Source organism: Mastomys coucha, unplaced genomic scaffold (assembly GCF_008632895.1).
Source record: "Mastomys coucha isolate ucsf_1 unplaced genomic scaffold, UCSF_Mcou_1 pScaffold9, whole genome shotgun sequence".
In the NCBI taxonomy this organism is placed as follows: domain Eukaryota; kingdom Metazoa; phylum Chordata; class Mammalia; order Rodentia; family Muridae; genus Mastomys; species Mastomys coucha.
Window position 1 is genome coordinate 18,054,465 of NW_022196915.1, and position 18,726 is coordinate 18,073,190.

The 18,726-nt window shown below is 44.0% G+C and overlaps 1 protein-coding gene across 10 annotated transcripts in view; it reads right to left on the reverse strand.

Annotated features, from left to right (window-relative positions):
- Mettl6 (methyltransferase like 6) overlaps positions 1 to 18,726 on the reverse strand; it is a 22,031-nt gene continuing 3,305 nt past the window's right edge. For 2 of the 10 annotated variants that reach the window (XM_031361777.1, XM_031361778.1), the window contains exons 4-6: positions 15,868 to 16,038; positions 8,720 to 8,861; positions 1,578 to 2,750 (exon numbers count right to left, since the gene is read on the reverse strand). In XM_031361777.1, the coding sequence (XP_031217637.1) occupies positions 2,569 to 2,750; positions 8,720 to 8,861; positions 15,868 to 16,038 (495 nt within the window). In that variant the 3' untranslated portion in view covers positions 1,578 to 2,568. Of the gene's footprint in view, positions 29 to 1,577; positions 2,751 to 4,650; positions 5,594 to 8,632; positions 8,862 to 9,029; positions 9,136 to 10,006; positions 10,172 to 12,156; positions 12,168 to 15,867; positions 16,039 to 18,726 lie in introns of those variants that run through there. The other 8 variants (XM_031361781.1, XR_004116211.1, XM_031361779.1 and 5 more) reach the window with 8 other exon arrangements.

Here is an 18,726-nt window from a genome sequence, read left to right on the forward strand (position 1 = left end):
AACTGGAAGCAACCTAGATGTCCTTCAACTGAAGAATGGATACAGAAAATGTGGTTCATTTACACAATAGAATACTATTCAGCTATTAAAAAACAAGGACATCATGAATTTTGCAGGTAAATGGATGTAAAATATCCTGAGTGAGGTAACCCAGACCCAAAAGGACATGCATGGCATGTACTCACTGATAAGCAAATATTAGCCACAAAGTACAGAATACCTACCTATAATACAACTCACAGACTGTATGAAGCTTAACAAGAAGGAAGGCCCATGTAAGGATGCTTCAATCCTACTTAGAAGGGGAAACAAAATAATCATGGGAAGCAGATGGAGAGAGGGACCTGGGATAGGGGAACAGAAAAGAAAAAGGGGGGCAGGATTAGGTATGGGGGGCATGAGAAATGCCCAGAGGGCCAGGAGAATGAGTGAAAATATGCAGTTGCTGTGGGTGGGGGTGTGGGGTAGCCTCTAGAAAGTCTCAGAGACCTGGGATGGGGGAAGCTCCTAGGATTCAGTTGTGGGTGACCTTAGCCAAAGTGTCCGATAGTGGGGAGATGGAACCTGAAGAGTCCACCTCCAGGAGTTTGATAGGTGCCCCAGTGGAGGGATGGGTACACCAACCCACCTTCAAATTTTCAACCCAAAATTGTTCCTGTCTAAAAGAAATGCAGGAACAAAAATGGAACAGAGACTGAATGAATGGTCGACCAGGGACTGGCCCAACTTGGGATCCATCCCATCCATCCCATGGGTAGGCAACAATCCCTGACACTTTTACTGATGCTATGTTGTGCTGGCAGACAGGAGCATGGCTGTCCTCTGAGAGGCTGTACCATCAGCTGACTGAAACAGTTGCAGATACTCACAGCCAAGCATTGAACTGAGGTTGTGGACCCCTATGGAAGAGTTAGGGGAAGGATTGAAGGAGCTGAAGGGAATGGAAACCCCATAGGAAGACCAACAGTATCAATTCACCTGGACCCTGGGGAGCTCCCAGAGACTAAGCCATCAACTAAAGAGCATACACAGGCTGGTCCAAGTTCCCCAGCACCTATGTAGCAGAGGACTGCCTTGTCTGGCCTCAGTGGGAGAGGATGTGCCTAATCCTGTAGACTTCATGCGTCAGGGAGCGGGGAGTGCTGGGAGGGGCATCTTCTCAGAGGTGAAGGGGAGGGGGGATGGGAGAAGAACTCTGCCAGGCGGGGGGGGGGACAAGGAGGGGCAATATTTGGGATATAAATAATTAATAATTTAAAAAAAAGTCAAATAACTGAGCCAGAATTCCCAGGTCAGCTTCTCTACCACACTCACTTTCCCATTTTCTACTTTATTCTGTCTTCACCAGGCTTAGCCACAAAATCTGAGGTAGCAGTTAGACCTAGAGGGAAAGGACTTCCTGGAAGCGCCCCTGAGCAGCATCCTGGGCTAAGCCAGCACAGGATGCCTTTGATGGAGCCCAGGGACTGAACTGAGACCCTAGATTCTCTGAGACCTGTGTGATTTCCTATAGGCTTCCACCCTTTACAAATCAATTTCAAGAAAAAAACAGAAACCAACTCCCAGAAAACAAACTCTTGTATGTTAGCAGGTTTATTTTTACTACAATAGCCATTTTGAGCCTCCAAAGAGAGAATACACAGAGCAACTGACAGCAGGAGAAAAGGGCTTCTCTCAGGTTGAAACAGATGGCCCTGAAGGTCAGCCAGCAAGCTCAACTGAGCTCTAAGTCAGCACCTCCTCTCTCCAGGACTGGGGGATTTTTGACTAGACAGAACCACCGTGAATATTGCCCAGCCTTGTCCCCACAAGGACCAACCACCCCTCTTCAAGATATGGTTGAGGTTGAAAGACTCTGGCCAGCCATGGATTCAGGATGGGATTCTCACCAACAACTTTCGGCAAGCACAGAAAAGGTTTGCAGGGAAGAACTTCAATTCTGTTTTGTAATTTAAAAGTCACACATGGCAGTGCCCAGGAGATGGGTCATTGGACCAATTTAGGGAGTTCCTCATAGTCTACAAAATTAACTTTGGGCCTCAGTAATCCTCTCTAGCCACTGCTGCCCCACAGAGAACTGGGCCCAGTCCAATGCCCTTTCACTGATGAAATGTAAACTCTGAAGTAGGTATCAACTGTGTTTCTGGAGAAACTGCATTGGGCAGAGATAGGTGTTGGCCTTCCCTTCCCCCTCCAGGGCCACTGGCCAATTACAGAGGGCATCCACAATCAGACAAAAAGGGCTGGCAAGATGGCTTAGCAGATAAAGCTTGAGGACCTTGTTTTGTTTGTTTGTTTGTTTGTTTTAGTGGTTCTTTTGTATTTAAAAAGGACTGGGGACTAACTCAAGAGCAGAGTACTTGCCTAGCACTTGAGGGCCTGGGTTCAATCCCTAGTACAGCAACAAGGTACTAAATAGCTTAGCTAGTCATGGTAGTGCATGTTTTCAATCTCAGCAGAGGCCAGCCTGATCTACAGTGTATTCCTACATACATGGCTAACCATGGCTACTAGCTCTAGTGACACTCCATCTCAAAGATAACAACCACAAAATGGCTTTTAGATTTATTAATGTGTATGATATGAATTTTGCTTGCATATATGTACGTACACTATGAGTGCCTGGTACCAGGGAAAGTCAGATGAAGTTGTTGGATCCCCTGGTGCTGGAGTTGCAGATGGTTGTGAGCTATCAAATGGGTGCTGGGAATTTAACCTGGGTCCTTTCCAAGATAACCTGAGATTGACCCCTGAAACAGAGAGCAGAGAATGTACTGCATCAGCTCCTGCCTTCAGGTTCCTGCTGTGTTTAAGTTCCTATCCTGACTTCCTTCAATAATGGCCTATGGATGCAGAAGCGTAAACCCTTTCCTCCTACCCTGCTTTTGGTCATAGTGTTTCATCATAGCAACAGTAACCCAAATTAAGACATCTAGAAACAATAGTTTAATTATGCTAAGCAAAGACTTTAATATTTTCCTACTATCATTCCTCAGCATGTAAATATCAAATTACTATTTCTTTAAAATTGCATTGTTTGGATGATTTTTAAAAGTACTGTTAAGGGGGGCTGGAGGCATGGCTCAGTTTTTAAGAGCACTGGTTGTTGTTTCACAGGATCTAGGTTTGATTCTCAGCACCCATACAGTGACTCAAGACTCAACTATATCTTCAGTCCTAGGGATCTGACACCCCCTGGCCTCCATGGAACCACACATGAATATAGTATACAGACTTACCTGCCAACAAAACACCTATACACATTAAAAAATGTATTACTTAAAGGGTCTAAGTGCTTAAGTGTGAAGACACAAGGACTTGGGGTCAAATTCTGAGCATCCATATAAAAAAAGCTGGGCATGACCCTACACCACCAACACTGGGGGGCAGCGACTGGTGGATCTGAGCCCAATGACAAGCTCCATGTCAGCAAGTAACTGTCTGCAGCATATAAGGTAGGGAGTGAAAGAGAAGACACCATGTCTTCCTGAATTCTCTCTCTCCCTCCCTCTCTCTCTCCTCTCTCCTCTCTCTCTCTCTCTCTCTCTCTCTCTCTCTCTCTCTCTCACACACACACACACACAAGCTGCTGACTTGAGTTTCTTAAAATGTCATTACATTTTGGTTTAGGATTAGGATAGAATATCCAACAAATCCTCAAACAGCCATAAACCTGCTCCTATTTTGTACTACACATATTTTATGTAGTGCTTTTAGCAAGAACAATAATCACAGAAACATATCAATAACCCATGAAAGAACTGAAGATGCCTGACATCCTACTGTATGAAGTTTTCAACCAAGATTCAATCCTTGGCCTTTTGTTTTGTAGCCCAGCCTGACATCAAACTTGCTATGTAGCCAGAAATGACCTTGAATTTCAGATGAAAACTTTGGTGTGGCATGGTGGTACATACCCTAATCCCAGCCCTCAAGAAGCCAATCTCTGTGAGTTGAGGCCAGCCTGATCTATACAGCAAGTTGTAGGGACTACATAGACACTGTCTAAAAAAAACAACCTACTCTTTTAAATACTTTGTCTATGTACATATGGGCCATGGGGCTCCTACGGAGGTAAGAGAATAACAATCTGTAGGAACTGATTCTCTCCTTACTCAGTGTGGGCTTTAAGTATTGAACCAGGGCAGCAGGCTTCCTGGCAACTGCCTGTTGAGCCACAACTGAGCCACATCACTGGCTCTCAACGTATGTATTTCTTGTATATTTATATACATGATACATGTATATACACCTTCTTCTGTAGAGTGGACACATGAGTGTTAGAACTCAGTGGGAGGTAGGATAAGCTCTGGGGTTAGACCTTCTACTTTGCACCAGGTTATCTCTGCTCTGTGTCATTGCATACATTTGACTAGGTGGCCCTCACACTTCTGATTTGTGGGATTCAACTTAGGTCCTCACTTGCATAACTGGCACTTACTGTTTCCTCAGCCCTAGCACTGAACGTCTGCCTGCCTTTATCCCTCAAGTGCTGGGAATATGGATGATACCACACTGTTAATTCAGTGCTGGGGATTAACTCAGGGTTTCATGCATGCCAGGCAAGCCTTCTACCAACTGAGCTACAGCCAGTTTGAACCCAAGATTTAATTCTTTATGTAAAAATAAACAAGCACATCCATCCAATTGGTATGCAAATTTTCTTTAGTCTTTAGTAAGTGGTAAGTCTGTATGCATACCAAAGAATTGTCTTAAATTTATTATCAGCAGATGCTTGATTTGTGACCTGTTCATACATCTCCCGCTCAGCTTCCGTGCTTCCCTTTGTGGAGACTGAGAATCATACAACACAACTAAACCACACGACTTTCCTTTCAGGACCACAATTCTGTTTTACATCATTGTGCAAACAAAATCACTTTATTTACTTATTTGTGCACATGTGAGGTCAGAAAACAATTCTCATCGGTTCTCACTCTCCACCTCTCTGAAGCCAGGTCACACTGTGTACTCCAGGCTAGCTGGTCCTGAGGCTTCAAGCTGATTCTTCTGTCTCTGCTTCTCATCTGAGGTAGGAGTACTAGGATTTTTTTTGTAATTTGGGTGTTTGCCTGCATGTATGTCTGTGCACCACTTGCAGAGGCCAGAAGAGGGCATTCAATGCCCTGGGGCTGGAATTACTGATGGACGTGAATTGCCATGTGGGTGTTGGAAATCGAACCCAGGCCCTCCGCATTTAGCAGCCAACACTCCTGACTGCTGAGCCATCTCTTTTGCTCCCTGCCTTTTTTAGACATAGACTGCTGACCCACTCAGGGTGCTAAGCTTTCATAGCTAGTGCCTTTACCTGCTGAGCCAACTCTCCAGTCTTCATTGTTCTCAGCACAAAATTAACACATGCAATTTTTAAAAATTCAGAATATAAAAAAATACAAAACAGTTTAAAATTCTTTTCTTCAAAGTGAAGCAGAGTCAGTGGTAGGGGCTGGGTCCTTTGGAGGCTTCCGGAACTTGCTCTGAAGGAAAACACGAGGCACACACAGGCCCTCTTTTTTATTCACTGTCTCTCGAAACACATACTCGTTCACCACTTCTTCATAACCTGCATCCACAAAGAGCTGCGCCAGGAATTCTAGGAGACAAGCAGGGTGAGCTTTGAGGGCTGAGACAGCTGGAAGGTTTGTTTGTTTCTGTAATGAAAACTTCAATGCTAAATTTGACTTGCTTTTAAACTTTTCTTCTTTGATTTTTTTTTTCCCCTTTTGAGACAGGATTTCACTTTACATCTCTGGCTGGCCTGAACTTTTTTATGCTTCTGCCATAGCTTTCCCAGTGCTGGGAATACAGGTCTGTGCTAGCACGCCAGGCTTGCTTTCTTTGTTCTCACTCACTCACTCATTCACTCCTTATTCATATTTTATTAGTTCATTCTATCTTTAAAAAAAAAAAAAAAAACACATTCCTATTTCTCATGGTCTTAACACCCAAACAGAAACCTCCAATTAAAGAATCAACAAAGATGTACATATCTTGGCTTATTCTTATGTTAGCAAATATAGAAGTCTGACTAAAAAGAAACAAAGCCCAAGCTAGCTACTGAGAAGGCCTGCACACACTCAACCTGTTTATAGAAAGGAAGATACCTGTGACTAGAATGGGGTGGTGAGATTATCAGGCGGTGATAACTTCACCCTAAAACATCACACAGGTTAAATGAGCCAAACAAGTAGAATAAAGGGCTGTGGAACACAAACACAGACCCACTAAGGACCTTACTGTGTGGCTGTGTTCTGGAGCACCGTGCAGACCCACTAAGGGCCTCACTGTGTGGCTGTGCTCTGGAGCACTGTGCAGATCCCACTGAGGCTTCCTGATGACTTCTATGTATTTATCCAGATGTGGCCATTTCACATACCTTAAATTCATTTTCATTTCCACCTGACATAGTATATTTAATTGTAAACACTTGTTTTTTAGTTTTAATATCTAGAATAATATCAGGAAATAGAAATACGAGGGAGACACAACTGCTATAAGATAAAGGATAGCCTAGGCTACTGGCTTGAGGTTTTATTTAAAAAAATAAAAACAAATTAAAAAATATAGAGCTGCAGATACACACAGCTCATCAGTTAGGAGCACCTGTTGTTCTTGCAGAAGATGCAGGTTTGGTTTCCGTGGTGGCTCACCACTACCCGTAACTTCTGTCCCACTTTTGCACACGGTACAAAACACACATGTAGGCAAAACATATACACATAAAATTGAAATTAAAAAAAAAAAATAAAACAAAGCCTAAAATCAACCAACCAACCAAAAAAACCTAAGCCTAAAACTACAAGGTAAAAGGTCTAGGGACACAGATTAGTGGCAGAGCACTTGCCTAGCATGCTTGGAGCCCTGGGTACAAGCCTCAGCATCACAAAAACAAATGAGCCCCTTCCCCTCTAACCCCACACAGCTAAAAACTGACAACCATCTTTTATTCCTGATTATTAGATAGACTTAATACTAATGCTTGAAACACTTAAAAACTGAAATGATATTTGGTATTTTCTGATCCGAAATGCCTTTTAAAGTATTTTTTATTATCATCTTGTATGTGGAATATGTCTTATGTATATGTGTGCACACATATAAAGAGGTCACATTCTCCACTTTAAAAAAATTTTTTATTTCTGTTCATGGATGTTTTGCCAGCATTGATGCATATGCCTCACACGCATGCTTGGTGCCCATGGCAGCCAAAAGAGGTGTTAGATCCCCTGAAATGAAGTTACAGACTTCATTTGCTAGTCACCATGTGGCTGCTGGGATTCAAACCTCCGTCCTCTGGAGGTACTCTTAACCACTGAGCCATCTTCCAGCTCTCTACCTTACTTTCTTTTGGGGGGTGATGGTGATAGGGTTTCCAGACAGGGTTTCTCTGTGTAGCACTGGCTGTCCTGGAAGTAGACCAGGCTGGCCTCAAATTCAGAGATCCGCCTGCCTGTGCCTCCCAAGTGCTTGGTTTGACACCACAATTCTTAACATCCATGCATCAAACACAAGGGCAAATTTTTTTTTTTTTTTTGAGACAGAGTCTCTCTTATAGTCCTTGCTGTTCTGGTCTACCTCACCTTTTTGAGATAGGATTTCTCACCAACATGGGCACTACCAACAAAACTAGCTGACCAGTAAGCTCCAAGGATCTTTCCTGCCTCTGCCTTTCCAGCACCAGGATTACAGGTTCATGTCACCACGCCTGGCTTTTCACAGGAGTGCTGTCTGTCTGCTGCAGCAGATACTTGATTGCGAATAGAGCCATCGTTCCAGTACCAGGGTTACGTCCATGTCACCATGTCTGGCTTTTCACAGGAGTGCTGTCTGTCTGCTGCAGCAGATACTTTGTTGTGAACCGAGCCATCGTCCCAGTTACAAGCATCTAACCTTGTTCTTGTTTTTAGAGACAGGGTCTCATAGAGCCCAGGAACAAGCTGAGGGTCAGAGTGACCTATGGTTTAATCTATTCTCTGTGTGTGAGAGTTTCGCCTGCATGAAGCATTTGCACCACAGGCATCCCTGGTGGACATAGGGGCCTGGTCAGTAGATGTGTGTGATCCTTGGGAACTGAAGTTATAGATGGTTAACCACCATGTGGGTATGGGAAACTGAGCCAGGGTCCTTGGCAAGTGCAACAAGTGTGTTTAACTCTAAACCATTTCTGCAGCAGGACCTTTACCTCTTCACCTTCCTGTTTCTGGCTCTGGACTGCTGGTGTCTAAGTCCTGTGTGTAAACTCCCCAGTTTGTGCAGTGCTGGGGACTGAACCCAGAATCTGACCAAGGCTAGGTCAGCACTACGCCACCTGAGCTACATTTCCAGTACTCTGATTGCAAATTTAACTACTTGAAAGCAGAGCTAATCACTTTTAGTCAAGGGTTTTTGCCTTTGGGTCTGGGAAAGTACCCTCAAGTCACCATGATGAACTTAAGGCACTTATCTGAAAGATGTGACTTTCTGGTCCTCCTTCCCCTTTCCAGCACAGTTCCTGTTGGCACAGGTCTGAGGCCTGTCTACTCTGGGAGGCTCACTCACTAGTCACTGCCTCCACAGGCCAGAGCTGGGTAAGTGAAGTGTATCAGAACTCGTTCTAATGACTTGGGACTTGTGTGTTAGCATGGCCACATACCTGCCCAGGCAGAACTCCACTGATGGTGCAGCCAAGTACACAGAGTAGAGAATGAAACACTCTAAGGAGACACTCCATTCCTCTTACCATCAGTAAAAAAATACGATCTGGTTCCATCTTGTCTGACATAAAAATTTTCTCCAAGTTTGCTTCCGGCTTTAAATCTAAGCATGGCATGATCATTCAGCCCATAGTCACGGAACAAGACACTTCTGCCTGGTCTTAATACCTACAAAAGTAAATCAGGTTGTATATAACCCAGTCAAATCAAATATAATCTAATGACATTAGGGATTAAAACACAGACCTGTGGGAGTTGTGGAAGAAGGCACATAAAATACCCTTAATATGAACGGTTGCTCTTTAAAAAAAACATGTCAGGTGTGGGAGTACATACCTGTAATCACTGAGTTCAAGAGGCTGAGCAAGGAGTATCATTTTGAGTTTGAGGCTAGCCTGGCCTACATAGTACCTGGCTTACCCCATTACACAGCAAGAGGATCCTGTTTCAGAAAAACAAAAATAAATAAAAATGCCTTAAAAGTAATTTTTTTAGATATGATGGAGTCCCACATAGAAGCAAGCATGTAAGACATACTCTTTGCCTTCCGCAAGGCATGAGCCATCGGCTTCACTGGGCTGAGGACCCAGACACCTGCTTCTGACAGCCTACCTCTGAGGGGGTCCTGGGTGAGACTCCCTGCTGGGTCCCAAGGCTGGTCTCCCCCAGCCCCCTATGCTGGGCTCTGGCCTGACCATCTGCTCTTAGGATGGAAGTCTGCACCACGTGGGAAGAGTAAGGCCAGTGACCGCTTCCTTTCCTCAGAGCCTGCTATCTGTGTAGACAGGGCCACACAGACCTCCTATATACAGCAAGCTGGACAGGTCTTCCACAGACCCACACCACCAGGCTGAGCACAGAGCACGTGTTTTACAGTGAGAGGTGGCATCTCTTGTGACAAGTTTTGCCTCCTTTGGGAAGTGTGTGGTGGCACTTGTACAGCCATATCCTCCCTCCACCCTCTTTGTTTTGGGGGAGACTCTTGTTATATACAGGGAAGCTTGCCTGGTGTTGGCACCCTAGAGTGATGAGAGAGCCATGGTGGAAAGTTTATGTGGCACACTGTTCACATGGGCTTTGCCCAAGCTGCTGCTGTCCTGTCTGCAGAGCCTGAGGATGGCTTCTCTCGCTAGTACTTTGCCAACGGAGCACACACTTTTAAATTAGTCAACCAATCACTATGATGGCAGGAAGAAAGCATTCAGACTGGGCTAGAAAGTCATTGTGGCTCAGCTGAAAAAGATCTCTAACAGATTAAAAATGGGAGGAATATCAATATGAATGAAAGCTCAAGAAAACTTTTTACAAACGTGGCATGTCATACCTACTAAAAAGGTAGATGGCGAATCATTTATTACTACAATAGGTTGCAAAGAGGCTGGTCTACGAAGACAGAGTTGGGACACTAGGACACTCAAATGTTGGAAGCACTCAGATTCTAGGTGGTGTGCTCATAACAAGCACAAACAAAAGCTCCTCTAAAAAGAAAAAAAAAGAAAAGAAAAAACACAGGATCAGGGCACTGATCACAGGAGTACTAAGCCTTAGAGAAAGGAAAACACAGACAAACCATGGAAGCTCTGGATTCTAAGTTGAGTCTGCTGCTCAGCCTAAGAGCTAGAGGACCCCCAATGGGTCCTGACCTGCCAAAAGGCTCCCGGCACCACAGGTCCAGAAGGCTACAGCTGGCGTGCAGAGAGGGCTGTAAATCTCATGTGGAAACCAAGATACACCTTTACGTTTACTGCTTCTCACGAGCATGTAAAAGCTGTGGAAGTACATTATGAATTTGGATGGCACCTAATGAAAACATTCTCGTATCATGGTACAGTTCTTTTTATAATTAAAAAAATTGCTTTGAGGCTGGACGGTTGGCTCAGCGGTTAAGAGCACTAACTGTTCCTCCGAAGTTCCTGAGTTCAAATCCCAGCAACCACATGGTGGCTCACAACCATTTGTAATGAGAACCAATGTCCTCTTCTTGTGTGTCTGAAGATAGCTACAGTGTACTAAGATATAATAATAAATAAATCTTTAAAAAAAAATTGCTTTAGACAGCTTCTCACAATGTAGCTGTGGCTGGCCTGAACTCATTAGAGAGACTAGCCACAAATTTACAGAGATCCACCTGCTTCTGAACGTTCATTTCAAGCTCTGTTCTCACAGAAACCTGCTATCTATGGAGGGCAGTTTCCCTGCAAGCCAGACTGTGCTTTCTCCCGTGACAGCATCACTCATAGGGACTGGAGTCCTCCTACTGTATCCTGGGTATCCTTTCTCCTCTCTGCTCCTTCTATCTTTTCTTGTAATCAGACAAAGTGCTTACTATCCCTTGCTACTCTCACCTATTAATTCCAGGGTTACTTTCCTACATTCCGCAAGGATTTTATCTTCTGGCTTGTCTTACTCTAAATGCCATTAATCTCAATGGACAAGTAGATTATCCTTACAATTATTATACTGGTCTTGTCCCCCCAGCCCCCCACCCGTGTGTGTGTGTGTGTGTGTGTGTGTGTGTTGTGTATACAAGCGCTCCTGTGTTTGAGTATAGGTATGTGTGGGACTCAGATGGCAACTCTGAGTGTTGTCCTCTCCTCCCTCTCTGCTTGAGGCAGGGTCTCTCACTGTTCACTACTGCCCACACCGAGCTAGCTGGTCTTCATTTTCCCGTGTCTGCCTTCCATCCCACCCAAGGAGCCCTGGGATTATACATATGTACTACCAGCTTTACATAGGTTCTTGGGATCTGAACTGAGGTCCTCCTGATTGCATGGCAGGCCCTTAACTTGCTAAGCCATCTCCTCAGTCTCTATGCTGGTTTCTGCTTAATACCACCCCCACACACTTATTTATATGAGTGTGCGTGTATGTGGATTCCATTATGTGGGTGTGGAGGTCAGAGGGCAGCTTGAGGGTTGGTTTTCTCCTTCAGAGATAACTCAGGTCATCAGAGTTAGTGCAAGTGTTTTTACTCACTGAGCCATCTTGCCAGCCCTCCTCTGGCCTCCACCTATCTACAAAGCACTTATTCCACAGTGAAGTCCCAATGCTCTGTCAACACTAAGAAGTACACTCCATACACACAGTATCAGGCAAGCCTACCTTTCTTAGCACATTCTCTCCTTTTTCTCATGCCCTATTTCTAGTAATCTTCTACTCTCACCTGGGTCTAAATCAGGCAATATGCTCATCTTTTCTTTGGGGTCCTCTCTTGTGTCTAGCTTAAGTCCATGCCCATTTGTGGGCATACTCTGAGTTCTTTTTTTTTTTTTAAAGACTTATTTATTATATGTAAGTACACTGTAGCTGTCTTCAGACTTACCAGAAGAGGGTGTCAGATCTCATTACGGTGGTTGTGAGCCACCATGTGGTTGCTGGGATTTGAACTCTGGACCTTTGAAAGAGCAGTCAGTGCTCTTAACCCACTGTGCCATCTCACCAGCCCCACGCTCTGAGTTCTTACCTGCTCAGACACTAGGGACAGAACAGAATTAAGGAAGAACAAGAGGAAACTTTGTGAAACTCACAGGCAGAGATAAACCTGTGATACAAGTGTACATTTTAAGATATACTACTGTGGAGGAGAATTCTCTAAAAGTTTTCCAATGTCTTAAAACCTTTATCTTTATTTAAAACCAGCGTTAAGGGCCAGAAAGAAAGCTCAGTGAGAAAACTTGTTGCTTGCACACGGGACCTGGGTTTAATTCCTGGCACCCACATGGTACTTCACAACCTATTCTAGTTCCAGAGGCCCTGACACCTTTTTCTGACCTACTTGGGTAATAGGCATTCACACGGTGCACATAGACAAAACACTCACACATAAAAGAAATGCACACACTGCCAAATGCACACTCTTTCATCAGCATTGTTTCCCGCCCGATGGCTGCCCTCTTTCCTCTGAAATCCAACTGTCCATGACACTTAACTAACTGCCCCTCCTCCATGCTGTGCCCATCTTCTCCTCCTCAAGCTTGCTAGTGCCATGGATTTTCAAGTTAAATGACACACTTAATTAAGGGGCTGCTCTGCAGAGGACCTGAGTTCAGTTCTCAGCACACCTGTCAGGCTGCTCTCCACCACCTTAACTCTAGCTCCAGATCCCTCCTGGCCTTCACACACACAAGGCATACTCACACAGACAATCTTAAAAAAAGACAGACAGTGCTGGGTGAGTGGCTCAGGCCTGTAAACACCAGCTTGAAAGCTGAGGCACAAGAACTACCTGGAGGTTTTGTCAGCCTCAGCTCCAGTGTGACCAAAATGAAAAGCAAGAGGCCAAGCAAGGTGCTGTACACCTGTAATCCCGGCACTGCTGGGCTGAGGCTAAGGCAGAATCAAGACTCCCTGAAGTATAGAGCAGGGCCATTGTCTATTAACTTTAAAAAGTCTTTTAGAAGACTTATGAACATGAGTAAGAAGCTTATCATTTCTATAAAAAGACAAATATTTCAGCAGCATGAGTGTAATTCTACACTCAAGAAGCAGAGGCAGGAGGATCGCACTAAGTTTAAAGTTCTAGGTCAGACAGGGGTATACAGCAAGATTCTTTTTCAAAAAACATTTTTTAGAAATAAAGTTGAACAATTTGAAAAGACCTGATATTGAAATGTTGACCAAGCTGCTTTTAATCAGGTGTGAGCCTCAGCTCTGAAAGTCTGGGTCAAAATATAACCTGCCCAAAACACAATGTTTTAAAATTCTTAACTCTACTTTTTAAAATCAGTGTTTGAGGCAGGACCTCTCACATGCCATAGAAGGGCTGAACACTCCCCCGCCCCCGCCCCCAAACCTCTCTGCCCCTTTTAAAGAACCATAACCCTACTGTGTGCGTTAATGTGAGGTACTCAAAAGTCTCATACTCAAAATGATGACTAGTGAGAACGGTAAAGAATAAATGCTCAGGCTTTTAAATTAAAATGTTTGACAACATTCCTTTGTGTGCATGTACATGTTTTGTCTTCCCATATAGCTCAGGTTGGCCTCAAATCAAGAATCCTCCTGCCTTGGCCTCCTGGGTGCTGAAATCACAAGCAGGTGCAACTGTGCCTGTCAGAATTCACCAATTTACCATTTTTAATGATTGGTTTCACTGACTTTTTTTTTTTTTTTTTTTCCCAGACAGGGTTTCTCTGTATAGCCCTGGCTGTCCTGGAACTTACTCTGTAGACCAGGCTGGCCTCGAACTCAGAAATCTGCCTGCCTCTGCCTCCCAAGTGCTGGGATTAAAGGTGTGCGCCACCACTGCCCAGCGGTTTCATTGATTCTTTTTTTGTTTTGTTTTTCAAGAGGAGGTTTCTCTGGCTGACCTGGAACTCACTCTGTAGACCAGTCTGGCCTTGAACCTGGAGATCTGCCTGGGAGACCCTCCCAAGCCCTGGGACCAAGGGTGCATCACCACCAGCTGTCAATTTCATTAACTGACACTGTCTGCAGTGTCTCCAGCTCACTACAGTGAACACACCACAGCAGTTCTTCACTGCAGTGACATCACTCACAGGCACCAGGAGGAACCAGAGTTAGCAACACGTGCCAGAGGTGAAGCTTTTTATTTATTTAACCTAAACTTCAAATTTGCTCTATAGATGAGAATGATCTTGAACCCTTGACCTTCCTGAGGCTGAAGGTGCATACAATCAAGCTGGCTTGTTTGTTTTCAGAAAGAGTCTATAGCTTAGCCTGTTCTTGACTGTGGAGAGCTTTTGGTGCCTCTTACAGAAATCTCTCATGAGGAAATTTGTACTTGGAGGAAGGAGGGTCAGATAGGAGTATTTGCATTTGGGCTAAAGCAAGGATCAACGTAAACACAGCCAAGGAAAGTAGGACTTCCCTTTTGTCTAGGTAATTCTGATAAACCCCTAGACCCAGGGACTTTGTTTATTGCTTTATTTGATTACTACCTGGTGTGATCTCTTTGTTCATTGCCTTGTTTGATTACTTTGTCTTTGATCTAAGAACTGACCCTGTTCTCTGCAAGTACCCAGAATGGTATAAAAGCTGACTGGAAAAAAATAAAACCTGCTTCAGCCTCAGCACTGGCTGGAGTCATGTTATGTTTGTCTAATTGTCTTTTTCTTTTCAATCCTCCCTCTTGCCCTCAGACTCTGTTGACTGACTGAGCTGGCTTGGTCACTTGACTCACAAAGTAGGCTAGGCTGCCCTTGAACTCATAACACTCCCACCACAGTCCCAAGTACTAGGATTACAGGCATGCTACAACAGCCTCCTAGTGGCCACAGCAGTTTGGGTTCCTATCATCCTAATAGATCATGACAGTAGCAGTAATATAACAATGGCTGGCTTACAGGCACACTTAGGAGAGTGGAAGCAATGTGCTGGGCACATGTTACACATCTTATTTAATCTTCCCTAAACGGCACCATCTCAGAAGTATTATCCCAACATTTTTCAGGTATAGAAACAAGCTTGGAGAGATGAAGGCACTTGCCTAAGTAGTGAGCCAGCTTAGGATCTAGGCTTTTGACCATGTTCTTGACATTTAATTACATGTCCTCTCTGTTAGCACTCTGTCTAAGCTTCACCCCACAGTTATCTGGCAACAGCCAGGTAGACCTGGCTCACTATAAAAGGGGCTGCTGCCCCCTCTTCCCTCTCTTGCCCCTCTCTCTTGCCCTCTTGTTCCCTCTCTCTCCCCATTACCTTCCTTCCTCTCTACATGGTCATAGTCAGCCTCTACTTCTCCACTTACTCTTTCTCTGCCTCTACTACCCTCTTAACTCCTCTCCCCATGCCCTGAATAAACTCTATTTTATACTATACCGTAGTGTGGCTGGTCCCTCAGGGGGAAGCGATGCCTTGGCATGGGCCTGCTGAGGGACCCCATTCCCCCATACCTTACCACACCCCTATAGAACATATTCTTATATCTCTTTAATCTTTTTATAAACACATTACTCTCATCTTACGGATCCCAGGTAACTGCAACACCTTCCTTGCTCTGGGGCTGGCAATGCTCTGAAGAGCAGCCACAGCACTGTACAAACCCAGAGCTACAGGGGATGCTTCATGCCAGAGACTCCCTTTCCCTAGACTGGCTATAGTCTACCCACTGGATATGGGAAGATGTTGGGAATGCAGCACACAATCCTTACAGTGAAGGCAGGCAAGAGAAACAGGGTGATCAGCCCTCAAGTACAGACATCTAGTCACTAACCTTGTACACGTTTAGTAAGACAAGGCGCATCTTCTCAGGATGCACAGCTGAGAGCACAAAGATCAATGTGACGGCATCCACAGACTCTGGTGGGACATGGTCAAGAAGGTCATCTCTAGTGAGGTCACACTGGAATACTTTGCATCTTTCTGAGTTATACAAAGGATGTTGCTAGAAAGGGGAAAACAGAAAGAACTTGTGATTTTAATCAACCATCATGATGATGCATGCATGAACATGCACGCTGGAGAGAGCTCCTGTTTCTACTTGTTTACTGCTGTATGAAACGGTCACTTGTTACTAGGGAAGTAATACTCACTACTGCTACAGGGAGCAGAAAGCACTTCAGCAACCTGTTTTTAATTGAGGGCAGAATACAGTCTATGACACACTTAAATCCAAGAGTCTTAGAGGAGGATATGAAGTCAGCAGCTTCTTCCCAACCCTGGTTATCCCTGACAAGCCTACGCCCTATAAGAAGTCCTTCCAGTTTACCCTCTTGGGATGCCTCTATAGTTCTCATGTAGTATATTTCCCCCGAGACAACAGAATAAAGATCCTAACCCTTCTTTCTTTCTAATAAGTGTATTCCTGGTACATTTTGGTGGACTGGTGGGTTCCAACACTCTTATGAGTATTATGAAGGAAGAGAATAAGTTTTATCATATAAACAGGGAACTGAATAAATTAATATGCAAGACTACTGGGTGAGAATATTTAATATTACAAAAGACTCATTTATTTTTATTTATGTGTATGTACGTGCATGTGAGTGTCCCTCAGAGGCCAGAGGGCACTGAATCCCCTGGAACTGGGGTTGCAAGCAGTTGTTAGCCACCAGATGTGGGTACTGGGAATAGAACTGAGGTCCTCTGTGAATGCAGTAAGCACTCTTAACCACTGAACCATCTCTCTAGCCCTGCAAAAGTCAACTTTTAAAATGAAGGAAATAGATGTTGAGAGTGACTGTTGTTATTCTGGAGAGTTCAGCTCCATACCCTTGCAGAAGGATTATCCCAGCTGGGCTTGCGGACTGCTTCCACCCCATCTCAGAAGGTGGGGAGACTTAAGAACCTCACCTGAGTATCCAACTGCTCCCCACTTTGGGAGCATGAGACAAAGGAAGGAATGTTCCATTTAGTTGGCTAAGGGAAAACTCTCATTCTTGCTTGGTAAAGGCCTTACAGGTGCAGCCTGCTGGGGGAGCAGCACTCAGAGTTCTGCAAGCAACCCTCCCTCACCTATGCTCTGTAAGAAAATCCAAGAAACTCATCGGTTCCCAGAGTGAACTGTGGCAGACTGTGGTTTGATATGTCATTGAGACCACAGAAGGGAGTAGTGGGATCCTTAAGGTCCCCCCCCCCAGAAAGGAATTTCACCAGTAGGAGGACATATACCAGTAGACATCAGAACATTCAAAATATAGTAATAAAACAATATGGTTTGAAAATAGTAGCAAACAGTTCACCAAGTCAGACGATTCCTAAATAGATCCATGTGTATGAGTGAGAATTGAATATTTTATAACCAAAGATAGCAATTAGATAAAAAGGTCAGTAATGATAATGAATTGTGTTCTGAAAACTAGCTACTAGATACAAAAGACCTTAGCTGGCCAGGCATTTGGTGGCGCATGCCTTTAATTCCAGCACTTGGGAGGCAGAGGCAGGCGGATTTCTGAGTTCGAGGCCAGCCTGGTCTACAGAGTGAGTTCCAGGACAGCCAGGGCTATACAGAGAAACCCCGTCTCAAAGAATAAATAAACAAAAAACCCCAAAACCCCCAAAACAAAACAAAACAACAAAAGATGAACACAAATGGAAAGATAGGCTCCCATACTCCTCCACTTTAAAAAAGAAAAAGCCGCACCAGGCGGTGGTAGCGGCACGCCTTTAATCCCAGCAAGAGGATCAATAGTTTCACCTTGCCTCAGCCTGGGCTATCTCAACAACAAAAAAAGACATAATTAAATCCTGCATTAAAAAAGGGCTACAATTGGTGGCGCATGCCTTTAAGCACTTGGGAGGCAGAGGCAGGTGGATTTCTGAGTTCGAGGCCAGCCTGGTCTACAGAGTGAGTTCCAGGACAGCCAAGGCTATACAGAGAAACCCTGTATCGAAAAACTAAAAAAATAAAAAATATACATATATATATATATATATATATATATATATATATATTGAATAGGAAAGAAAAAAGAGATGCTTGTAACACATGCACAATTAACAAACATCCTTACTATATTCTAAAAATAAGGACAGAAAAATAGGCAAAAGTTATGCACAGATTAATTCTTACAACTGGCACATGTAAGCTCTCAATAAACACACACAGAAGGAAGTAAGTCATGGTAGAAAAAAAAGGTATGTGCATTTATGAATTTTAGTCTTCAATATCTCTAGCAATGAGAAAAATAAAATACACAGACTTTTCTTTCTCATAGATTGGTAAAAGAAAAGAAACACGAGGAAACAATTACTGGTAAAACTATAAATTGGCATGATCTTTTTGAAAGAAAATGTAGCATTATCTATTAAAACATAAACATTCCCATCTTTCTTTTTGGGGGGGAGATTTCGAGACAGGGTTTCTCTGTATAGCCCTGGCTGTTGTGGAACTCACTCTGTAGACCAGGCTGGCCTCAAAGGCGTGAGCCACCACTACCTGGCCCCATCCTTCTTCTAAGGGATTCTGTTTCCTCTGTTATTCATCACAGAGGACTGTGCCTGTGAGTTTTGTAAAGCATGTACACTATTCTGGTCACAGTAACCTGTCTTAAAAGAGCACACAATCAGACACCAATCTACAAAGTAAGCCATATGAATCAAGCACAGAGACTGTTTAGTAATATCTTCACTT